At 44.6% G+C, this 21,439-nt stretch overlaps 1 protein-coding gene across 6 annotated transcripts in view; it reads left to right on the forward strand.

Annotated features, from left to right (window-relative positions):
* Window positions 1-21,439, forward strand: part of cacna1da (calcium voltage-gated channel subunit alpha1 Da) — a 124,822-nt gene that overhangs the window by 99,530 nt on the left and 3,853 nt on the right. For 3 of the 6 annotated variants that reach the window (XM_090205269.1, XM_090205265.1, XM_090205267.1), the window contains 9 exons: window positions 1,255-1,388; window positions 5,067-5,183; window positions 5,777-6,189; window positions 7,072-7,095; window positions 8,581-8,706; window positions 8,908-9,074; window positions 9,347-9,453; window positions 20,494-20,648; window positions 21,221-21,407. In XM_090205269.1, coding sequence (XP_090061395.1) covers window positions 1,255-1,388; window positions 5,067-5,183; window positions 5,777-6,189; window positions 7,072-7,095; window positions 8,581-8,706; window positions 8,908-9,074; window positions 9,347-9,453; window positions 20,494-20,648; window positions 21,221-21,407 — 1,430 coding nt within the window. The remainder of the gene's footprint in view (window positions 1-1,254; window positions 1,389-5,066; window positions 5,184-5,776; window positions 6,190-7,071; window positions 7,096-8,580; window positions 8,707-8,907; window positions 9,075-9,346; window positions 9,454-20,493; window positions 20,649-21,220; window positions 21,408-21,439) is intronic. The other 3 variants (XM_090205264.1, XM_090205266.1, XM_090205268.1) reach the window with 1 other exon arrangement.

Below are 21,439 nucleotides of genomic sequence, written 5' to 3' on the forward strand. Positions count from 1 at the left end.
ATAAGGAAAAATGAAAAGCTGAAATGTCTTGAGACAAAGCCTTTGTTGTGGCAAGCCTTAATAAGTTCCGGAGTAAAAATGCTTAACAAGTCACATAATCATTTGCATAGACTCTGTGTGCAATAATAGTGTTCAACATGATTTTTGAAGACTAGCTCATCTCAAGGAGGTTTTCCAATGCCTTGCAAAGAAGGGCACCTATTGGTAGATGGGTATATAAAAAAAAATCTGACATTGAATATCTCTTTGAGCATGGTGAAGTTATTAATTACACTTTGGATGGTGTATCAATAGACCCAGTCACTGCAAAGATACAGGTGTCCTGCCTAACTTAGTTGCCGGAGAGGAAGGAAACTACTCAGAGATTTCACCATGAGGACAATGGTGACTTTAAAACAGTTACAGAGTTGAATGACTGTGATTGGAGAAAACAGGATGGATCAACAACATTGGAGTTGCTCCAGAATACTAACCTAATTGACAGAGTAAAAAGAAGGAAGCCTGTACAGAACACAAATATTCCAAAACATGCGTCCTGTTTGCAACAAGGCGCTAAAGTAAAACTGCAAAAATGTGGCAAAGCAATCAACTTTATGTCCTGAATACAAAGTGTTATGTTTGGGGCAAATCCAACACAACACATCACTAAGTACCACTCTTCACAGCATGGTGGTGGCTGCATCATGTTGTGGGTATCCTTGTCATCGGCAAGAACTAGGGCTATTTTTTTTTAGGATAAAAAAAAATGGAATAGAGCTGAGCACAGGCAAAATCCTAGAGGAAAACATGGTTCAGTCTGCTTTCCAACAGACAAATTCATATTTCAGCAGGACAATAACCTAAAACACAAGGACAAATATAAACTGGAGTTGCTTACCAAATGACATTGATTGTTTCCGTGTGGCCTAGTTACAGTTTTGACTTAAATTGGCTTGGAAATCTATGGCAAGACTTGAAAAGGGCTGTCTATCACTGATCAACAACCAACTTTTAAAAGAATACTTCCTGAAGGCACTGTGCCAGTTCATTTACCTGTGCAATGTAGCGCATGATAGTCCAGTACAGAATAGTGATCTAAGGAATATAGTGCCTCATCATAGGGTTATTACAGGCTATCCTTTTGGTTAGGGTCCAGTATTTGAGGGGTATGGTCAGCGAGTTGGGGCAGGGACATGGGCAGGCTCAATCTCCCAGGATGCTGTGCAGTGTCCTGCTGTCTGACACAGGAAGCGTTTGTGTGGTCTGTTCACCTAGATGATGAGGTAACCGTGGGGAAGTTCTATGCCACCTTCCTGATACAGGACTACTTTAGGAAATTCAAGAAACGTAAAGAGGAGGGCCTGGTGGGGGTGCACGCCTCCCAGAGCAACACAGCCATCGCTCTACAGGTGAGTCTGTCTGTCTGTCTGTCTGTCTGTCTGTCTGTCTGTCTGTCTGTCTGTCTGTCTGTCTGTCTGTCTGTCTGTCTGTCTGTCTGTGTGCGAGACTGTGGGACGGTGCATGTACGTGTGCTAGGGCTGTGACGGCAATTTAATAACCATGTAACTAATGGTTATGGATGAAGACTGACATGAAAATAAACCTCAAAACCGTTTTAATAGGCATACATTCATTTTTTTTTTTTTTATAGATTTTTAACTTTGACTAACTTTATTTTCATGTCGATAAACTTTACCTAATAGCGGGAATTGTTCACTAATGATTATAAGCAATTGTTTTGATAACTTAGTCTGCCTATTAAACTGTCTACATCTCTTTCCAACTGTCGTTTGATGGTCAACCAGCTAAACCAGCTAATTCGCTAAATGAGCGTGGGATTAGAAACTGTATAGGCTACACCACTTAAGTCAAAATAAATATTTGATGTATGGATTGATACAATGCACGTTTTCATTGTTTGCTAGTATATAAATAAATCGGTCTTCTTTTAACCTGTAGTGACACCCCATCCCGTGAACGGGACCGTTGTCATCATCTGACACTAATTAGCATAACGCAACGGACATAAATTTTCCTAGAAAATATTCCTATTCATGAAAATCACAAGTGAAATATATTGGAACACAGCTTAGCCTTTTGTTAATCACCCTGTCATCTCAGATTTTCAAAATATGCTTTACAACCAACGCTAGACAAGCATTTGTGTAAGTTTATCATAGCCTAGCATAGCATTATGCCTTGCTAGCAGCAGGCAACCTTGTCACGGAAATAAGAAAAGCAATCAAATTATATCGTTTACCTTTGATGAACTTCGGATGTTTTCACTCAAGAGACTCCCAGGTAGACAGCCAAAGTTCATTTTTTCCCAAAATATTATTTTTGTAGGCGAAATAGCTCCATTTGTTTGGCTGAGAAATCGCCCGGAAATTGCGGTTACCACAACGCCGAAAAATATTCCAAATTAGCTCCATAATATCGACAGAAACATGGCAAACATTGTTTAGAATCGATCCTCAAGGTGTTTTTCTAATATCTATTCAATAATATATCCACCGGAACAATTGGTTTTTCAGTAGGACCAATTGGAATAATGGCTACCTCTGTATTTTACTCTAATCTCTCTCGGAGCCACCATGTGACCACAATGTGGCCGCCTATGGCTATTCTTCAACAGAAATGCGTAAAACTACGTCACAATGCTGCAGACACCTTGGGGAATACGTAGAAAGCGTAAGCTCGTTGATGGTACATTCACAGCTGAATAGGGAGTCATTGGAACGCAGCGCTTTCAAAACCTGGGGCACTTCCAGATTGGATTTTTCTCCGACTTTCGCCTGCAATATCAGTTCTGTTATACTCACAGACAATATCTTTACAGTTTTGGAAATGTTAGAGTGTTTTCTATCCAAAGCTCTCAATTATATGCATATTCTAGCATCTTTTCCAGACAAAATATCCCATTTAAAACGGGAACGTTTTTTTTCCAAAAATGAAAATACTGCCCCCTAACACCAAGAGGTTTTTAAAGAAAGGCTGGATGTGTCTGACTATTCGTGAATTATTCAACAGCGACAAGGTCGACAATGTTGTTCTGGCTCTGAAGGCTATCATGCGCTAATGTTTTGTCAAATGGACAATGCGCCAATCCAATTCAACCTGGGATGGTGTAATTTGAAATGGAATCTTTTCTTAATTTATAGACTAATCAAAGCTGATAACTAGGCTATGGACATGTTGCTTGTATTTGTTTATTAATTAATGATGGTCAATTTCATCTTTATACAATCGTATAGCTGTCTCTCTCCCCTTCATACTTTCCTTGACAATTCATTATCTCATAGTCGACATTTGGAAAGCCTAAAGTAGGCCTAGGTTTTTTTATACGTTTTAAGGAAAGGATAAATATTTGCTCTTGTGTCTGACATACGCTGGTGGCTTTGATTGACAGGTCCTTTTTACTGGGGTGTGCCGTGTGTGAGTTCACTGATTCTCTCTAAAGGCCTACAGTATATGTCCATTCAGGAAGATTCCTAAAGTAGCCTGTCTGGACTCTATCTCTTTAAAAAAATAATCAAACACACCTGTCATGATTTAATCTTGTAAAATGCCTATTTTCAGTAGAGGCCCTTTCTCAACAAGTCCGTTATTTTTGTCTGAATAATTAGGAAGTAAAAAAACAAGGAAATGTCTTGTTTATGACACCGTTCACACCAATTGTCGAAATATCGTCCTGTCAGTGCACGTTAATTATTTATTAATTTTTTAAATCGATTTTAGCTTCTTTTCGCATGCGATTCAGCAAGCAAAAAGGCCTCCGCCTATTGGTTTAAAAAAATTGCTCCGAATAAGTTACTGTTATAATGCTGTCCATTGTTCTTACTGTTTTGTACACTCAGTGTATATCCTCCTTAAAACTTTCCTTGTCAATTTATATGTTTGGCTACATTGATTTAGCATCATCCTATAATGTAGACAATTTTTCCCTACCCTACGTAAAGGATTTGAATCTAAGGCAATGTTTTTATTGCGGTTTTGAGAAAGAACGAATTTTTGCGAATTTTTCCGAAAAGTAGAGGGGACCCCCCCCACCCCAGCGGTTATCTCAGGTAACCTGGCCAATTGCATAACCCCCAAAATTCCAAACACGTTCACAGCCCTAGCGCACGAGAGTGTGTGTGTGAGCGATTGGGGTCAACATGACTGTTGAGAATATATGTGTGACGAAACGTGTGTGACAATCTGCTGGCATACCAACAAGTGTGCCAAAGTTGTGATTCACGATTCAGCAGGTCATTCATGATCAGAACTGTTGGTCTGCACCGTGATCCTGTTTATGTGATGATGGACGTGTTTATCAACGTATGTCTCTTTCGCAGAGGCGCGTGTCTCCGTCTCGGTGTTACCATTGACAGTGTAATGCGTGAATGTCGGGCTTGCGTCGCAAATGGTTCCCTATTCACCACATAGTGCTCTGCGTTTGAACAGGGCCCGCAGGGCTCTGGTCAAAAGTAGTGCGGCCGTGTAGGGAATAAGGTGCCAATTTTGGGACGCACGGGTCGTCTCTGTCCACTCGTTATGGTCATCCAGCGCTTTAACATGTATCTCACCCATCAACTCATGAAGGTCACACTCCAAGCAGCTTACTTCTGTTTCCATCACCGTTAGCTTCGAGCCGTGAGGTTTTATCATTCAGGTAGTCCTCTCTATCGAATGTCCCTCTCCCTCATATCCCGAGCTATATTTTGTCCTCATTGAAACAGGTCCTGTAGGAAGTGAACTACAGTGTGTGCCTATTGTAGCTAGCTGTAGTGGTCCACGTAGACAAAGGTGGAACTGACATTCCCCACTTAACCCTTAACACTCAGGATAATGTGATGTCATAGGAGACACACTAACGACAAGGCATATTCAGGGGGAGCACATTTGTTTGTCTCTTGTGAATGTTCTCATCTCTCACAGTCTGTCTAGCTCTGTCCAGTATGGGCGTCTGTAGACGTCAGGTTTTGCGTGAGAGCCAGCAAAGGGCAAGTGTGTGTGTGTGTGTGTGTGTGTGTGTGAAGAGCCTCTGCCTGAAAGAGAACCTTCCTACCAGCCCTTAGCCCCTCCCTCTATTGTCATGGTTACAGGCTGGCCTTCGCACGCTACATGATATTGGGCCCGAAATTCGACGAGCGATATCATGTGACCTGCAAGATGAGGAGCTAGTAGACTTTATTCCAGAGGAGGACGAGGAGATTTATAGGGTAACTTATTCAATTTATCTGCCTGAGGGGGTGTGTGGCACGCATATGTATTTTGTCTTGCTGGAATGGGTTGGTTTGGGTAAATGGAATATTGGGACAATGGTAATGGCAGTGTATTATGCCTCACATCAATGCCCTTAATGGAGGTAGATACTGTACATGGCACGCACAGATATACACACAGTGGTAATAATGTTATATTTGATTTGTATGGCACTTTCCATTTACCGAGCAAAATCACAAAGCTATAAACTCAATTAGTCACCAAGGTGGACTGGGCGTACAAGTTGCATGGATGAAACCTGTAGGTGTAGGGACACGACTATGTTCCTGTCAGAGGAAGTAAACCATTTGCAGTTCTTCTGTTTTTCTTTTCTCAGTTCAGAAAAAGGAATTATAGTGCCTTCATCCCGCATATATCACGAACCAGCTTTTGAATTTATTTTCTGCCCATACGATGATTTCTGAAAGGAAAACAAATCACCAACCACAACAAGTCAACCCAGTTTGCACATCACTAGCGTTGTGTATTCATCCTCTGTGTTGAACAGAAAGTAGTCCCTGACCGTTTGACCCTGAGTGTTCCTCCACAGCGCAATGGTGGCCTGTTCGGTAACCACGTCAACCATGTGAACGGGGACCACCACCGGCGCTCATCAGGGCAACAGACCAACACCACCCAGAGGCCCCTGCAGGTGCAGCCACCTCCGCACTATGCCCACATGGAGCAGCCGGTGGGGCGTCTCTGCCGGGCCAACGTCATGTCCCACCAGCACCCCAATCAGCACCACCACCACCACAACTCCTCATACGGCAAGTCGCCCAAGTCCACCAACGTCAACCTGAACAACGCCAACGTGTCCAGTCTGCCCAACGGAGGAGGACACCACCACCGTTACTATGAGTACACTCCGCCCCCCGCCAATGGTTACCCGGGACACCGCGCTGGCCTCTACTACACCGACTTCGACAAGCCGCCACCTCGCGGCACGCCGCAGGGACAAAGGTGACCACACACTGACCATCAGCTATCTCTTTCTCTGGCCGAGAAATGAAATGGGTGACGCGTCGTGTGTTGTTGAATGGGATCGATTAGTTAGAGTAAGAGAAAATGGGGAAATGTCTGTGGCTTGAAGCTTCGTGTAAACTTCAAATGCCACACTATTTAGAAGCTATAATGTCTAACCTTTAAACTCTTCCATCCCTTGTCAATTCACCTGAGGTACTCTCGTAGTCCCTCGTAGTCATACAGCTGTCTCAATGTGTATGATGATGTCAACACTATGGGTTTTTGTACAATATAACAAACCTGGGATATAAGTTCGCATGGAGAGTTAGCATGCAGCTACCATTAGCCATAAGGCCATTCTGTGTATCTATCATTAAAGATTTGCCAAAGGCAGGACCTAGCCTCTCCTTATCAGACCTTCCCCTTGTCGCTGACCTATAGCACATACCCTCTCAGACCCTCCCTTAAACTGACCAATCACATGCTTATCATCATCCTCATTCCATATAACTGACCAACAGCACACTTCATATTTATTCAGGTAACCCATCCCACAAGCAGTCAATACATCTCTCTGAAGTGCCCCAGGGTTGGGTTGAAAGTCCATTTCAATTCTTAGGAATTCAAGAAATTATTGGAAATGATTTCCTGAACTGCCTGTAATTGAAATGTATCTGCCCCCCAACATTGGTAGAAACGTCACCCCTCTGTCTTCTTTCTTCACTTATACATATATAGGAATGCATGTATATGCTTCATATACTGTACGATAAATATATGCCACTCATGGGGTCCCTTTTCCCTCTGTTCTCTCCTCCCGTTCTCCTACCTAACCAAAATGTTTTCTCTCAACCATCTCTCTGCTTTCTTGGACAAAAGGCGCTACTATGAGACCTATGTTAGGTATGTTACTTTCCTAGGTATGTTTAGAGCAGTATGTGTCCGCCACCACAAGGGGGGACTTTTCATTTGAATTATGTTTTATGATTCTATGGGGCCAGTAAGTGACTAACTGCATCCCTATTAGGGTTGCAAAATTCTGGTAGCTTTCCCACAATTCCCAGGTTTTCCAGAAATCCAGATTATGGGAATCCTTCCAATCAGGATTTCTGGAAAAACTGGGAGTTTGGGGAAATTACTGGGAATTTTGCAACCCTAATCCCTGCTAAAGTAGTGGTGGCCAGTCATCCCATCTCCCTGTCTCTGCACCACCAGCCATCTGTGGAGTAGTATCCCTTGGCCTAGTAGTCTGATGTTTAACGAAGAGAATGGAAAAGCCTGATTGGCCAGCACACTGCCTAGCGCCTAGACCAATCTTGGTGTATGCATGTGTCTGAAGGAGGGCACTGCTAAGAGAGGTGAAGTGAAGTGCTTTTGCCTTGGAGGAACTTGGGTGCTTCAAACCACATGGATATGAATGGAAACGTACCCTGCTCCCCTTAAACCCTGACTACTTCCTGAGGCCAGCAATGACCAGGAGCTCTATAGATGGCCCTCGGAAATGTCTTTCATTAAAGGGATTGTTAACCAACATTTCAAAATTAAATATTGGTTTCCTTATCCTGCAAGCACTCTTTCAGGAAAAAAAGGTGCTATCTAGAACCAAAATGTGTTCTTCAGCTGTCCCCATAGGAGAACCCTTTGAATAACCCTTTTTTGGTTCCAGGTAGAACCCTTTTGGGTTCTATGTAGAACCCTTTCCACAGAGGGTTCTACATTGAACCAAAAAAAGAGTTCTACCTGGAGCCTAAAAGGGTTCTCCAATGGGGGCAGCTGAATAAGTTTTATGGACAAAACCAGAACATGGATTGTTGTTTTCCCTTGTCCATAGACTGCTTGCAGGGTAAGGAAAACAATAGGTCAGTTTGTAATTTGGGTGAGCTATCCCACGGCTGAGATGGGGGATGATGAGAAGTGGATGTTTTGACACGTCTGATTGAAGACTTCTCAAACAATCGTATTACAGGCAACCATGGTTTTCTTTGGAGCAACAAAATAAGTGTTAAGTGAACGTTGAGTGTTGCTCTTTGGTACTGTATGCATTGTCTGCTGGTCTACTACAGCTTCTACTGTCCCTGTTGTCTTGATGAGGCTGTGGTGGTGGATGAGGAGGACGCTAGTTCTGTTGATTCGCTGCCCCCTGGAGGCTGGAGGTTTGCGTCTGCATGGCAGTGCATGGCCCTGTTCCCCCACAACTTCTCCCGCAGTCCAGCCTCACCAGTGGAGGCTGGTAAAGGGAGGATCGCTCATAGTAATGGCTGGAAACGGTACCATTCTATTCATTCCATTCCAATGAGCCTGTCCTCTGATTTGAAAGTGACACCAGCCTCCACTGCCCACTACCCCCTATCCGATCTCTGAACCCTGACCCCTACCCCCTCCCACCAGGTCCCACCGGGGAGACGCCCGCCTTCCCACCATCCGGCGGGAGGAGTTTGATGATGACAGGTACTCGGGAGAGTACTACAGCGGGGAGGAGTTCTACGAGGATGACAGCATGTTGTCAGGAGACAGGTAAAGTAACCGACACTCCACCCTTACAACCTCAGAGAAATAAATGTATCCTGCATATTGTATATACCGTACCTCACGATGTGTTCCTTTCTGCTAGAACAGGGGTCTCAAACTAGCGGCCACCGAGCCAGATGCGGCCCCCGAGCATATTAAAATAGAATTCAAGTAGTTAATTCACCTCCCAACACCCTATCCTTCCAGGAGGTCCTATATGGAACACGTGGACAGGTACCAGAACAGTGACACGGAGTACGAGACGCCGAGAGGCTACCATCACCCCAACAGTTACTACAACGACGATGAGCAACCCCTCTACCAAGACGGAAGGAGGTCGCCTAAGAGACGGATGCTTCCTGCCACGCCCCAAGGTAACATCCCTTCTCTCTGTCCAGCATGCTTCTGAAGCTTGTCTACAAATAAACTGTTACTAAGGTCAGATAGAAGCTAATCTTCGACAGCTAGTCACACACAGTTTTTTTAAACTGACTTGTCACTGACTTGGTTTTCTCAGATTTTAAAGAGCATGACAGTGTTTTGTTTCTGAATGTGTGTTGATGCCCTTCAGTTGCATGTAGTCGTTGTTTCCTGCATGAGTAGTTTAGTTTCACCCTCCTGTCCTGTCCGCCCGTCACTCGTCCAGGTCACAGGAGGCCCTCCTTCAACTTTGAGTGTCTAAGAAGGCAAGGCAGTCAGGACGAGCTGCCACACCAACGCACTGCTCTACCACTGCACCTAATGCAGCACCAGGTAACACACACATACACACACTGATCTACCACTGCACCTAATGCAGCACCAGATAACACACACACACACATACACACACACACACACACACACACACACACTGCTCTACCACTGCATGAGATGCACCAGCAGGTAACACACACACCAGTCCACAGCTCTGCATCTGCAGCACCATATAGCACACACACTACCAGTGCTCTATGTTGCATGAATGGATTTACCAGTGCAGTGCTCTACCAGTGCTTTTAGACCAGTGTGTTAGACCAGTGTGTGTGTGTGTGTGTTAGACCAGTGTGTGTTTGTTAGACCAGTGTGTGTTTGTTAGACCAGTTTGTGTGTGTGTGTGTGTGTGTGTGTGTTAGACCAGTGTGTGTGTTGTTAGACCAGTGTGTGTGTTGTTAGACCAGTGTGTGTTGTTAGACCAGTTTGTGTGTTGTTAGACCAGTGTGTGTGTTGTTAGACCAGTGTGTGTGTTGTTAGACCAGTGTGTGTTGTTAGACCAGTTTGTGTGTTGTTAGACCAGTGTGTGTGTTGTTAGACCAGTGTGTGTGTGTTAGACCAGTGTGTATTAGACCAGTGTGTGTTGTTAGACCAGTATGTGTGTGTGTGTGTTGTTAGACCAGTGTGTGTTTGTGAGACCAGTGTGTGTGTGTGTTAGACCAGTGTGTGTGTGTGTGTTAGACCAGTGTGTGTTGTGACCAGTGTTTGTGTGTTAGACCAGTGTGTGTGTGTTTGTGAGACCAGTGTGTGTGTGTGTGTGTGTTAGACCAGTGTGTGTGTTGTTAGACCAGTGTGTGTGTGTGTGTGTGTTAGACCAGTGTGTGTTGTGACCAGTGTGTGTGTGTGTGTGTGTGTGTGTGTGTGTGTGTGTGTGTGTGTGTGTGTGTGTGTTAGACCAGTGTGGGTGTGTTAGACCAGTGTGTGTGTGTGTTTTAGACAAGTGTGTGTGTTAGACCAGTGTGTGTGTGTGTTAGACAAGTGTGTGTGTGTTAGACAAGTGTGTGTGTGTTAGACCAGTGTGTGTGTGTGTGTTAGACCAGTGTGTGTGTGTGTTAGACCAGTGTGTGTGTGTGTGTTAGACCAGTGTGTGTGTGTGTTATACCAGTGTGTGTGTGTGTGTTAGACCAGTGTGTGTGTGTGTTAGACCAGTGTGTGTGTGTGTGTGTTGTTAGACTAGTGTGTGTGTTAGAACACTGTGTGTGTTAGAACAGTGTGTGTGTTAGAACAGTGTGTGTGTTAGACCACTGTGTGTGTGTTGTGACCACTGTGTGTGTGTTGTGACCAGTGTGTGTGTGTTAGACCAGTGTGTGTGTGTGTGTGTGTTAGACCAGTGTGTGTGTGTTAGACCAGTGTGTGTGTGTTAAACAAGTGTGTGTGTGTGTTAGACCAGTGTGTGTTGTTAGACCAGTGTGTGTTGTTAGACTAGTGTGTGTGTTAGAACACTGTGTGTGTTAGAACACTGTGTGTGTTAGAACAGTGTGTGTGTTAGACCACTGTGTGTGTGTTGTGACCACTGTGTGTGTGTTGTAACCAGTGTGTGTGTGTTAGACCAGTGTATGTGTGTGTGTGTGTTAGACCAGTGTGTGTGTGTTAGACCTGTGTGTGTGTGTGTGTGTGTGTGTGTGTGTGTGTGTGTGTGTGTGTGTGTGTGTGTGTGTGTGTGTGTGTGTGTGTGTGAGGCCAGTGTGTGTGTGTGTGTGTGTGTGTGGTAGACCAATGTGTGTTTGTTGTTAGACCAGTTTGTGTTATACCAGTGTGTGTGTTGTTAGACCAGTGTGTGTTATACCAGTGTGTGTGTTGTTAGACCAGTGTGTGTTAGACCAGTGTGTGTGTTGTTAGACCAGTGTGTGTGTTGTTAGACCAGTGTGTTTGTTGTTAGACCAGTGTGTGTGTTGTTAGACCAGTGTGCGTGTTGTTAGACCAGTGTGTGTGTTGTTAGACCAGTGTGTGTGTTGTTAGACCAGTGTGTGTGGTGTTAGACCAGTGTGCGTGGTGTTAGACCAGTTTGTGTGTTGTTAGACCAGTGTGTGTGTTGTTAGACCAGAGTGTGTGTTGTTAGACCAGTGTGTGTGTTGTTAGACCAGTGTGTGTGTTTTTAGACCAGTGTGTGTGTTGTTAGACCAGTGTGTGTGTTGTTAGACCAATTTGTGTGTTGTTAGACCAGTGTGTGTTAGACCAGTTTGTGTGTGTGTGTTAGACCAGTGTGTGTGTTGTTAGACCAGTTTGTGTGTTGTTACAGTTTGAGTGTTGTTAGACCAGTTTGTGTGTTGTTAGACCAGTTTGTGTGGTTTTAGATCAGTGTGTGTGTTGTTAGACCAGTTTGTGTGTTGTTAGACCAGTGTGTGTTAGACCAGTGTGTGTGTTGTTAGACCAGTTTGTGTTGTTAGACCAGTGTGTGTGGTGTTAGACCAGTGTGTGTGTTGTTAGACCAGTGTGTGTTGTTAGACCAGTGTGTGTTGTTAGACCAGTGTGTGTTGTTAGACCAGTTTGTGTGTTGTTAGACCAGTGTGTGTTAGACCAGTGTGTGTGTTGTTAGACCAGTGTGTGTGTTGTTAGACCAGTGTGTGTGGTGTTAGACCAGTGTGCGTGTTGTTAGACCAGTGTGTGTTGTTAGACCAGTTTGTGTGTTGTTAGACCAGAGTGTGTGTTGTTAGACCAGAGTGTGTGTTGTTAGACCCGTGTGTGTGTTGTTAGACCAGTGTGTGTTGTTAGACCAGTTTGTGTTAGACCAGTGTGTGTTAGACCAGTGTGTGTTGTTAGACTAGTTTGTGTGTTGTTAGACCAGTGTGTGTGTTAGACCAGTGTGTGTGTGTTAGACCCGTGTGTGTGTTGTTAGACCAGTGTGTGTTGTAAGACCAGTTTGTGTTGTTAGACCAGTGTGTGTTAGACCAGTGTGTGTGTTGTTAGACCAGTGTGTGTGTTGTTAGAGCAGTGTGTGTGGTATTAGACCAGTGTGCGTGTTGTTAGACCAGTGCATGTTGTTAGACCAGTGTGTGTTGTTAGACCAGTTTGTGTGTTGTTAGACCAGAGTGTGTGTTGTTAGACCAGAGTGTGTGTTGTTAGACCAGTGTGTGTGTTGTTAGACCAGTGTGTGTGTTGTTAGACCAGTTTGTGTGTTGTTAGACCAGTGTGTGTTAGACCAGTGTGTGTGTTGTTAGACCAGTGTGTGTTGTGTTAGACAAGTGTGTGTCGTGTTAGACCAGTGTGTGTCGTGTTAGACCAGTGTGTGTGTTGTTATACCAGTTTGTGTGGTGTTAGACCAGTTTGTGTTGTTAGACCAGTGTGTGTGGTGTTAGACCAGTGTGTGTGTGTTAGACCAGTGTGTGTGTTGTTAGACCAGTGTGTGTGTGTGTTAGACCAGTTTGTGTTGTTAGACCAGTGTGTGTTGTTAGACCAGTGTGTGTGTTGTTAGACCAGTGTGTGTGTGTTGTTAGACCAGTTTGTGTTGTTAGACCAGTTTGTGTTGTTAGACCAGTGTGTGTGGTGTTAGACCAGTGTGTGTGTGTTGTTAGACCAGTGTGTGTGTTGTTAGACCAGTGTGTGTTGTTAGACCAGTGTGTGTTGTTAGACCAGTTTGTGTGTTGTTAGACCAGTGTGTGTTAGACCAGTGTGTGTGTTGTTAGACCAGTGTGTGTGTTGTTAGACCAGTGTGTGTGGTGTTAGACCAGTGTGCGTGTTGTTAGACCAGTGTGTGTTGTTAGACCAGTTTGTGTGTTGTTAGACCAGAGTGTGTGTTGTTAGACCAGAGTGTGTGTTGTTAGACCCGTGTGTGTGTTGTTAGACCAGTGTGTGTTGTTAGACCAGTTTGTGTTGTTAGACCAGTGTGTGTTGTTAGACTAGTTTGTGTGTTGTTAGACCAGTGTGTGTGTTAGACCAGTGTGTGTGTGTTAGACCCGTGTGTGTGTGTTAGACCCGTGTGTGTGTTGTTAGACCAGTGTGTGTTGTAAGACCAGTTTGTGTTGTTAGACCAGTGTGTGTTAGACCAGTGTGTGTGTTGTTAGACCAGTGTGTGTGTTGTTAGAGCAGTGTGTGTGGTATTAGACCAGTGTGCGTGTTGTTAGACCAGTGCATGTTGTTAGACCAGTGTGTGTTGTTAGACCAGTTTGTGTGTTGTCAGACCAGTTTGTGTGTTGTTAGACCAGAGTGTGTGTTGTTAGACCAGTGTGTGTGTTGTTAGACCAGTGTGTGTGTTGTTAGACTAGTTTGTGTGTTGTTAGACCAGTGTGTGTTAGACCAGTGTGTGTGTTGTTAGACCAGTGTGTGTTGTGTTAGACCAGTGTGTGTCGTGTTAGACCAGTGTGTGTTGTGTTAGACCAGTGTGTGTCGTGTTAGACCAGTGTGTGTCGTGTTAGACCAGTGTGTGTGTTGTTATACCAGTTTGTGTGGTGTTAGACCAGTTTGTGTTGTTAGACCAGTGTGTGTGGTGTTAGACCAGTGTGTGTGTTGTTAGACCAGTGTGTGTGTTAGACCAGTGTGTGTGTGTTAGACCAGTGTGTGTGTTGTTAGACCAGTGTGTGTGTTGTTAGACCAGTTTGTGTTGTTAGACCAGTGTGTGTTGTTAGACCAGTGTGTGTGTTGTTAGACCAGTGTGTGTGTGCTGTTAGACCAGTTTGTGTGTTGTTAGACCAGTGTGTGTTAGACCAGTGTGTGTGTTGTTAGACCAGTGTGTGTTGTGTTAGACAAGTGTGTGTCGTGTTAGACCAGTGTGTGTCGTGTTAGACCAGTGTGTGTGTTGTTATACCAGTTTGTGTGGTGTTAGACCAGTTTGTGTTGTTAGACCAGTGTGTGTGGTGTTAGACCAGTGTGTGTGTGTTAGACCAGTGTGTGTGTTGTTAGACCAGTGTGTGTGTGTGTTAGACCAGTTTGTGTTGTTAGACCAGTGTGTGTTGTTAGACCAGTGTGTGTGTTGTTAGACCAGTGTGTGTGTGTTGTTAGACCAGTTTGTGTTGTTAGACCAGTTTGTGTTGTTAGACCAGTGTGTGTGGTGTTAGACCAGTGTGTGTGTGTTGTTAGACCAGTGTGTGTGTGTTGTTAGACCAGTGTGTGTGTTGTTAGACCAGTGTGTGTTGTTAGACCAGTTTGTGTGTTGTTAGACCAGTGTGTGTTAGACCAGTGTGTGTGTTGTTAGACCAGTGTGTGTGTTGTTAGACCAGTGTGTGTGGTGTTAGACCAGTGTGCGTGTTGTTAGACCAGTGTGTGTTGTTAGACCAGTTTGTGTGTTGTTAGACCAGAGTGTGTGTTGTTAGACCAGAGTGTGTGTTGTTAGACCCGTGTGTGTGTTGTTAGACCAGTGTGTGTTGTTAGACCAGTTTGTGTTGTTAGACCAGTGTGTGTTGTTAGACTAGTTTGTGTGTTGTTAGACCAGTGTGTGTTAGACCAGTGTGTGTGTGTTAGACCCGTGTGTGTGTGTTAGACCCGTGTGTGTGTTGTTAGACCAGTGTGTGTTGTAAGACCAGTTTGTGTTGTTAGACCAGTGTGTGTTAGACCAGTGTGTGTGTTGTTAGACCAGTGTGTGTGTTGTTAGAGCAGTGTGTGTGGTATTAGACCAGTGTGCGTGTTGTTAGACCAGTGCATGTTGTTAGACCAGTGTGTGTTGTTAGACCAGTTTGTGTGTTGTCAGACCAGTTTGTGTGTTGTTAGACCAGAGTGTGTGTTGTTAGACCAGTGTGTGTGTTGTTAGACCAGTGTGTGTGTTGTTAGACTAGTTTGTGTGTTGTTAGACCAGTGTGTGTTAGACCAGTGTGTGTGTTGTTAGACCAGTGTGTGTTGTGTTAGACCAGTGTGTGTCGTGTTAGACCAGTGTGTGTTGTGTTAGACCAGTGTGTGTCGTGTTAGACCAGTGTGTGTCGTGTTAGACCAGTGTGTGTGTTGTTATACCAGTTTGTGTGGTGTTAGACCAGTTTGTGTTGTTAGACCAGTGTGTGTGGTGTTAGACCAGTGTGTGTGTTGTTAGACCAGTGTGTGTGTTAGACCAGTGTGTGTGTGTTAGACCAGTGTGTGTGTTGTTAGACCAGTGTGTGTGTTGTTAGACCAGTTTGTGTTGTTAGACCAGTGTGTGTTGTTAGACCAGTGTGTGTGTTGTTAGACCAGTGTGTGTGTGCTGTTAGACCAGTTTGTGTGTTGTTAGACCAGTGTGTGTTAGACCAGTGTGTGTGTTGTTAGACCAGTGTGTGTTGTGTTAGACAAGTGTGTGTCGTGTTAGACCAGTGTGTGTCGTGTTAGACCAGTGTGTGTGTTGTTATACCAGTTTGTGTGGTGTTAGACCAGTTTGTGTTGTTAGACCAGTGTGTGTGGTGTTAGACCAGTGTGTGTGTGTTAGACCAGTGTGTGTGTTGTTAGACCAGTGTGTGTGTGTGTTAGACCAGTTTGTGTTGTTAGACCAGTGTGTGTTGTTAGACCAGTGTGTGTGTTGTTAGACCAGTGTGTGTGTGTTGTTAGACCAGTTTGTGTTGTTAGACCAGTTTGTGTTGTTAGACCAGTGTGTGTGGTGTTAGACCAGTGTGTGTGTGTTGTTAGACCAGTGTGTGTGTTGTTAGACCAGTGTGTGTTGTTAGACCAGTGTGTGTTGTTAGACCAGTTTGTGTGTTGTTAGACCAGTGTGTGTGTTGTTAGACCAGTGTGTGTGTTGTTAGACCAGTGTGTGTGTTGTTAGACCAGTGTGTGTGGTGTTAGACCAGTGTGCGTGTTGTTAGACCAGTGTGTGTTGTTAGACCAGTTTGTGTGTTGTTAGACCAGAGTGTGTGTTGTTAGACCCGTGTGTGTGTTGTTAGACCAGTGTGTGTTGTTAGACCAGTTTGTGTTGTTAGACCAGTGTGTGTTGTTAGACTAGTTTGTGTGTTGTTAGACCAGTGTGTGTGTTAGACCAGTGTGTGTGTGTTAGACCCGTGTGTGTGTTGTTAGACCAGTGTGTGTTGTAAGACCAGTTTGTGTTGTTAGACCAGTGTGTGTTAGACCAGTGTGTGTGTTGTTAGACCAGTGTGTGTGTTGTTAGAGCAGTGTGTGTGGTATTAGACCAGTGTGCGTGTTGTTAGACCAGTGCATGTTGTTAGACCAGTGTGTGTTGTTAGACCAGTTTGTGTGTTGTCAGACCAGTTTGTGTGTTGTTAGACCAGAGTGTGTGTTGTTAGACCAGAGTGTGTGTTGTTAGACCAGTGTGTGTGTTGTTAGACCAGTGTGTGTGTTGTTAGACTAGTTTGTGTGTTGTTAGACCAGTGTGTGTTAGACCAGTGTGTGTGTTGTTAGACCAGTGTGTGTTGTGTTAGACCAGTGTGTGTCGTGTTAGACCAGTGTGTGTTGTGTTAGACCAGTGTGTGTCGTGTTAGACCAGTGTGTGTCGTGTTAGACCAGTGTGTGTGTTGTTATACCAGTTTGTGTGGTGTTAGACCAGTTTGTGTTGTTAGACCAGTGTGTGTGGTGTTAGACCAGTGTGTGTGTTGTTAGACCAGTGTGTGTGTTAGACCAGTGTGTGTGTGTTAGACCAGTGTGTGTGTTGTTAGACCAGTGTGTGTGTTGTTAGACCAGTTTGTGTTGTTAGACCAGTGTGTGTTGTTAGACCAGTGTGTGTGTTGTTAGACCAGTGTGTGTGTGCTGTTAGACCAGTTTGTGTGTTGTTAGACCAGTGTGTGTTAGACCAGTGTGTGTGTTGTTAGACCAGTGTGTGTTGTGTTAGACAAGTGTGTGTCGTGTTAGACCAGTGTGTGTCGTGTTAGACCAGTGTGTGTGTTGTTATACCAGTTTGTGTGGTGTTAGACCAGTTTGTGTTGTTAGACCAGTGTGTGTGGTGTTAGACCAGTGTGTGTGTGTTAGACCAGTGTGTGTGTTGTTAGACCAGTGTGTGTGTGTGTTAGACCAGTTTGTGTTGTTAGACCAGTGTGTGTTGTTAGACCAGTGTGTGTGTTGTTAGACCAGTGTGTGTGTGTTGTTAGACCAGTTTGTGTTGTTAGACCAGTTTGTGTTGTTAGACCAGTGTGTGTGGTGTTAGACCAGTGTGTGTGTGTTGTTAGACCAGTGTGTGTGTTGTTAGACCAGTGTGTGTTGTTAGACCAGTGTGTGTTGTTAGACCAGTTTGTGTGTTGTTAGACCAGTGTGTGTTAGACCAGTGTGTGTGTTGTTAGACCAGTGTGTGTGTTGTTAGACCAGTGTGTGTGGTGTTAGACCAGTGTGCGTGTTGTTAGACCAGTGTGTGTTGTTAGACCAGTTTGTGTGTTGTTAGACCAGAGTGTGTGTTGTTAGACCAGAGTGTGTGTTGTTAGACCCGTGTGTGTGTTGTTAGACCAGTGTGTGTTGTTAGACCAGTTTGTGTTGTTAGACCAGTGTGTGTTGTTAGACTAGTTTGTGTGTTGTTAGACCAGTGTGTGTGTTAGACCAGTGTGTGTGTGTTAGACCCGTGTGTGTGTTGTTAGACCAGTGTGTGTTGTAAGACCAGTTTGTGTTGTTAGACTAGTGTGTGTTAGACCAGTGTGTGTGTTGTTAGACCAGTGTGTGTGTTGTTAGAGCAGTGTGTGTGGTATTAGACCAGTGTGCGTGTTGTTAGACCAGTGCATGTTGTTAGACCAGTGTGTGTTGTTAGACCAGTTTGTGTGTTGTCAGACCAGTTTGTGTGTTGTTAGACCAGAGTGTGTGTTGTTAGACCAGAGTGTGTGTTGTTAGACCAGTGTGTGTGTTGTTAGACCAGTGTGTGTGTTGTTAGACTAGTTTGTGTGTTGTTAGACCAGTGTGTGTTAGACCAGTGTGTGTGTTGTTAGACCAGTGTGTGTTGTGTTAGACCAGTGTGTGTCGTGTTAGACCAGTGTGTGTTGTGTTAGACCAGTGTGTGTCGTGTTAGACCAGTGTGTGTCGTGTTAGACCAGTGTGTGTGTTGTTATACCAGTTTGTGTGGTGTTAGACCAGTTTGTGTTGTTAGACCAGTGTGTGTGGTGTTAGACCAGTGTGTGTGTTGTTAGACCAGTGTGTGTGTTAGACCAGTGTGTGTGTGTTAGACCAGTGTGTGTGTTGTTAGACCAGTGTGTGTGTTGTTAGACCAGTTTGTGTTGTTAGACCAGTGTGTGTTGTTAGACCAGTGTGTGTGTTGTTAGACCAGTGTGTGTGTGTTGTTAGACCAGTTTGTGTTGTTAGACCAGTTTGTGTTGTTAGACCAGTGTGTGTGGTGTTAGACCAGTGTGTGTGTGTTGTTAGACCAGTGTGTGTGTTGTTAGACCAGTGTGTGTTGTTAGACCAGTGTGTGTTGTTAGACCAGTTTGTGTGTTGTTAGACCAGTGTGTGTTAGACCAGTGTGTGTGTTGTTAGACCAGTGTGTGTGTTGTTAGACCAGTGTGTGTGGTGTTAGACCAGTGTGCGTGTTGTTAGACCAGTGTGTGTTGTTAGACCAGTTTGTGTGTTGTTAGACCAGAGTGTGTGTTGTTAGACCAGAGTGTGTGTTGTTAGACCCGTGTGTGTGTTGTTAGACCAGTGTGTGTTGTTAGACCAGTTTGTGTTGTTAGACCAGTGTGTGTTAGACCAGTGTGTGTTGTTAGACTAGTTTGTGTGTTGTTAGACCAGTGTGTGTGTGTGTTAGACCAGTGTGTGTGTGTTAGACCCGTGTGTGTGTTGTTAGACCAGTGTGTGTTGTAAGACCAGTTTGTGTTGTTAGACCAGTGTGTGTTAGACCAGTGTGTGTGTTGTTAGACCAGTGTGTGTGTTGTTAGGCCAGTGTGTGTGGTGTTAGACCAGTGTGCGTGTTGTTAGACCAGTGCGTGTTGTTAGACCAGTGTGTGTTGTTAGACCAGTTTGTGTGTTGTTAGACCAGTTTGTGTGTTGTTAGACCATAGTGTGTGTTGTTAGACCAGAGTGTGTGTTGTTAGACCAGTGCGTGTGTTGTTAGACCAGTGTGTGTGTTGTTAGACCAGTTTGTGTGTTGTTAGACCAGTGTGTGTTAGACCAGTGTGTGTGTTGTTAGACCAGTGTGTGTCGTGTTAGACCAGTGTGTGTCGTGTTAGACCAATGTGTGTGTTGTTATACCAGTTTGTGTGGTGTTAGACCAGTTTGTGTTGTTAGACCAGTGTGTGTGGTGTTAGACCAGTGTGTGTGGTGTTAGACCAGTGTGTGTGTTGTTAGACCAGTGTGTGTGTTAGACCAGTGTGTGTGTGTTAGACCAGTGTGTGTGTTGTTAGACCAGTGTGTGTGTTGTTAGACCAGTTTGTGTTGTTAGACCAGTGTGTGTTGTTAGACCAGTGTGTGTGTTGTTAGACCAGTGTGTTGTGTTAGACCAGTGTGTTGTGTTAGACCAGTGTGTTGTGTTAGACAAGTGTGTGTGTGTTAGACCAGTTTGTGTTGTGTTAGACAAGTGTGTGTGTTGTTAGACCAGTTTGTGTTGTTAGACCAGTGTGTGTGTGTTGTTAGACCAGTGTGTGTGTATTTAGACCAGTGTGTGTGTTGTTAGACCAGTGTGTGTGTGTTGTTAGACCAGTGTGTGAGTGTTGTTAGACCAGTGTGTGTGTATTTAGACCAGTGTGTGTGTTGTTAGACCAGTGTGTGTGTTGTTAGACCAGTGTGTGTTGTTAGACCAGTGTGTGTGTTGTTAGACCAGTGTGTTGTGTTAGACCAGTGTTTGTGTGTTGTTTGTTAGACCAGTGTGTGTTGTTATACCTGTGCGTGTTGTTATACCAGTGTGTGTGTTGTTATACCAGTGTGTGTGTTGTTAGACCAGTGTGTGTGGTGTTAGACCAGTGTGTGTGTGTTATACCAGTGTGTGTGTTGTTAGACCCGTTTGTGTTGTTAGACCAGTGTGTGTTGTTAGACCAGTGTGTGTGTTGTTAGATCAGTGTGTGTGTTGTTAGACCATTGTGTGTGTTGTTAGACCATTGTGTGTGTTGTTAGACCAGTGTGTGTGGTGTTAGACCAGTGTGTGTGTGTTATACCAGTGTGTGTGTTGTTATACCAGTGTGTGTGTTGTTAGACCAGTGTGTGTGTTGTTAGACCAGTTTGTGTGTTGTTAGACCCGTTTGTGTTGTTAGACCAGTGTGTGTTGTTAGACCAGTGTGTGTTCCTGACCTCCCTCTACAGGTGATGGCTGTAGCAGGGCTGGACTCCAGCAGAGCCCACCATCTCTCCCCCTCCCGCTCCACCCGCTCCTGGACCACTCCCCCCGCCACTCCGTCCAGTAAGGAGCAGTCTCCCTACTACACGCCCCTCATCCGGGTGGATCACCCCGGACGCAGGTATACAAAAACTCTGCTGTTCTGTCTGTACAACCCCGATGAAGGATACATGCTGCCACACATTTCTGTTTTAGTAAATTACAGAAGTGTATAGTGTGACATATAGAAATGTATAGTGTGACATATAGAAGTGTATAGTGTGACCATATAGAAGTGTATAGTGTGACCGTATAGAAGTGTATAGTGTGACATATATAAGTGTATAGTGTGACATATAGAAATGTATAGTGTGACATAGAAATGTATTGTGTAACATATAGAAATGTATAGTGTGACATATAGAAATGTATAGTGTAACATATAGAAATGTATAGTGTGTGTGTATAGTGTAACGTGTGGTTTATTTTCGGAGAGCTCTTCGTCTGGCTCTTGGAGGAAGAGTAAGGTTTGATGGGTAATGATTCAGTCTTGCGTATGGAGGGGGTTGCAGGAGCCACACTGCATGTCTCACTGTTATTATTTTGTCACTAGGATGTTGTCTAGCACTCTGATTTTGAACATTGAGTTTGACACTGAGTCACACTGTCCCCTGCTTCCTCCTCCTTATCATTGGCCCTCTGTTTTCCTCCAAGAGTGTCTGAATCTCCTCTTCTCTTCGGGGAGAGTGCCATCAGCAGCCAGGTGCCTCTGAGGAAGAGCTCTTGGTACACAGATGACCCAGAGTACTCCCAGGGGATCTATTCCCCCGTCCACCTCCAGGTGGCCCCGGAGTACCACCAGCAGCGCAATCAGAAGAGCGCCACCAGCTTGGTGGAGGCGGTGAGTCCAGGGCGGGGTAGAGGAGGGTGGGT

This window comes from Oncorhynchus mykiss, chromosome 17 (assembly GCF_057628025.1).
Source record: "Oncorhynchus mykiss isolate SJ-2025 chromosome 17, ASM5762802v1, whole genome shotgun sequence".
Lineage (NCBI taxonomy): Eukaryota > Metazoa > Chordata > Actinopteri > Salmoniformes > Salmonidae > Oncorhynchus > Oncorhynchus mykiss.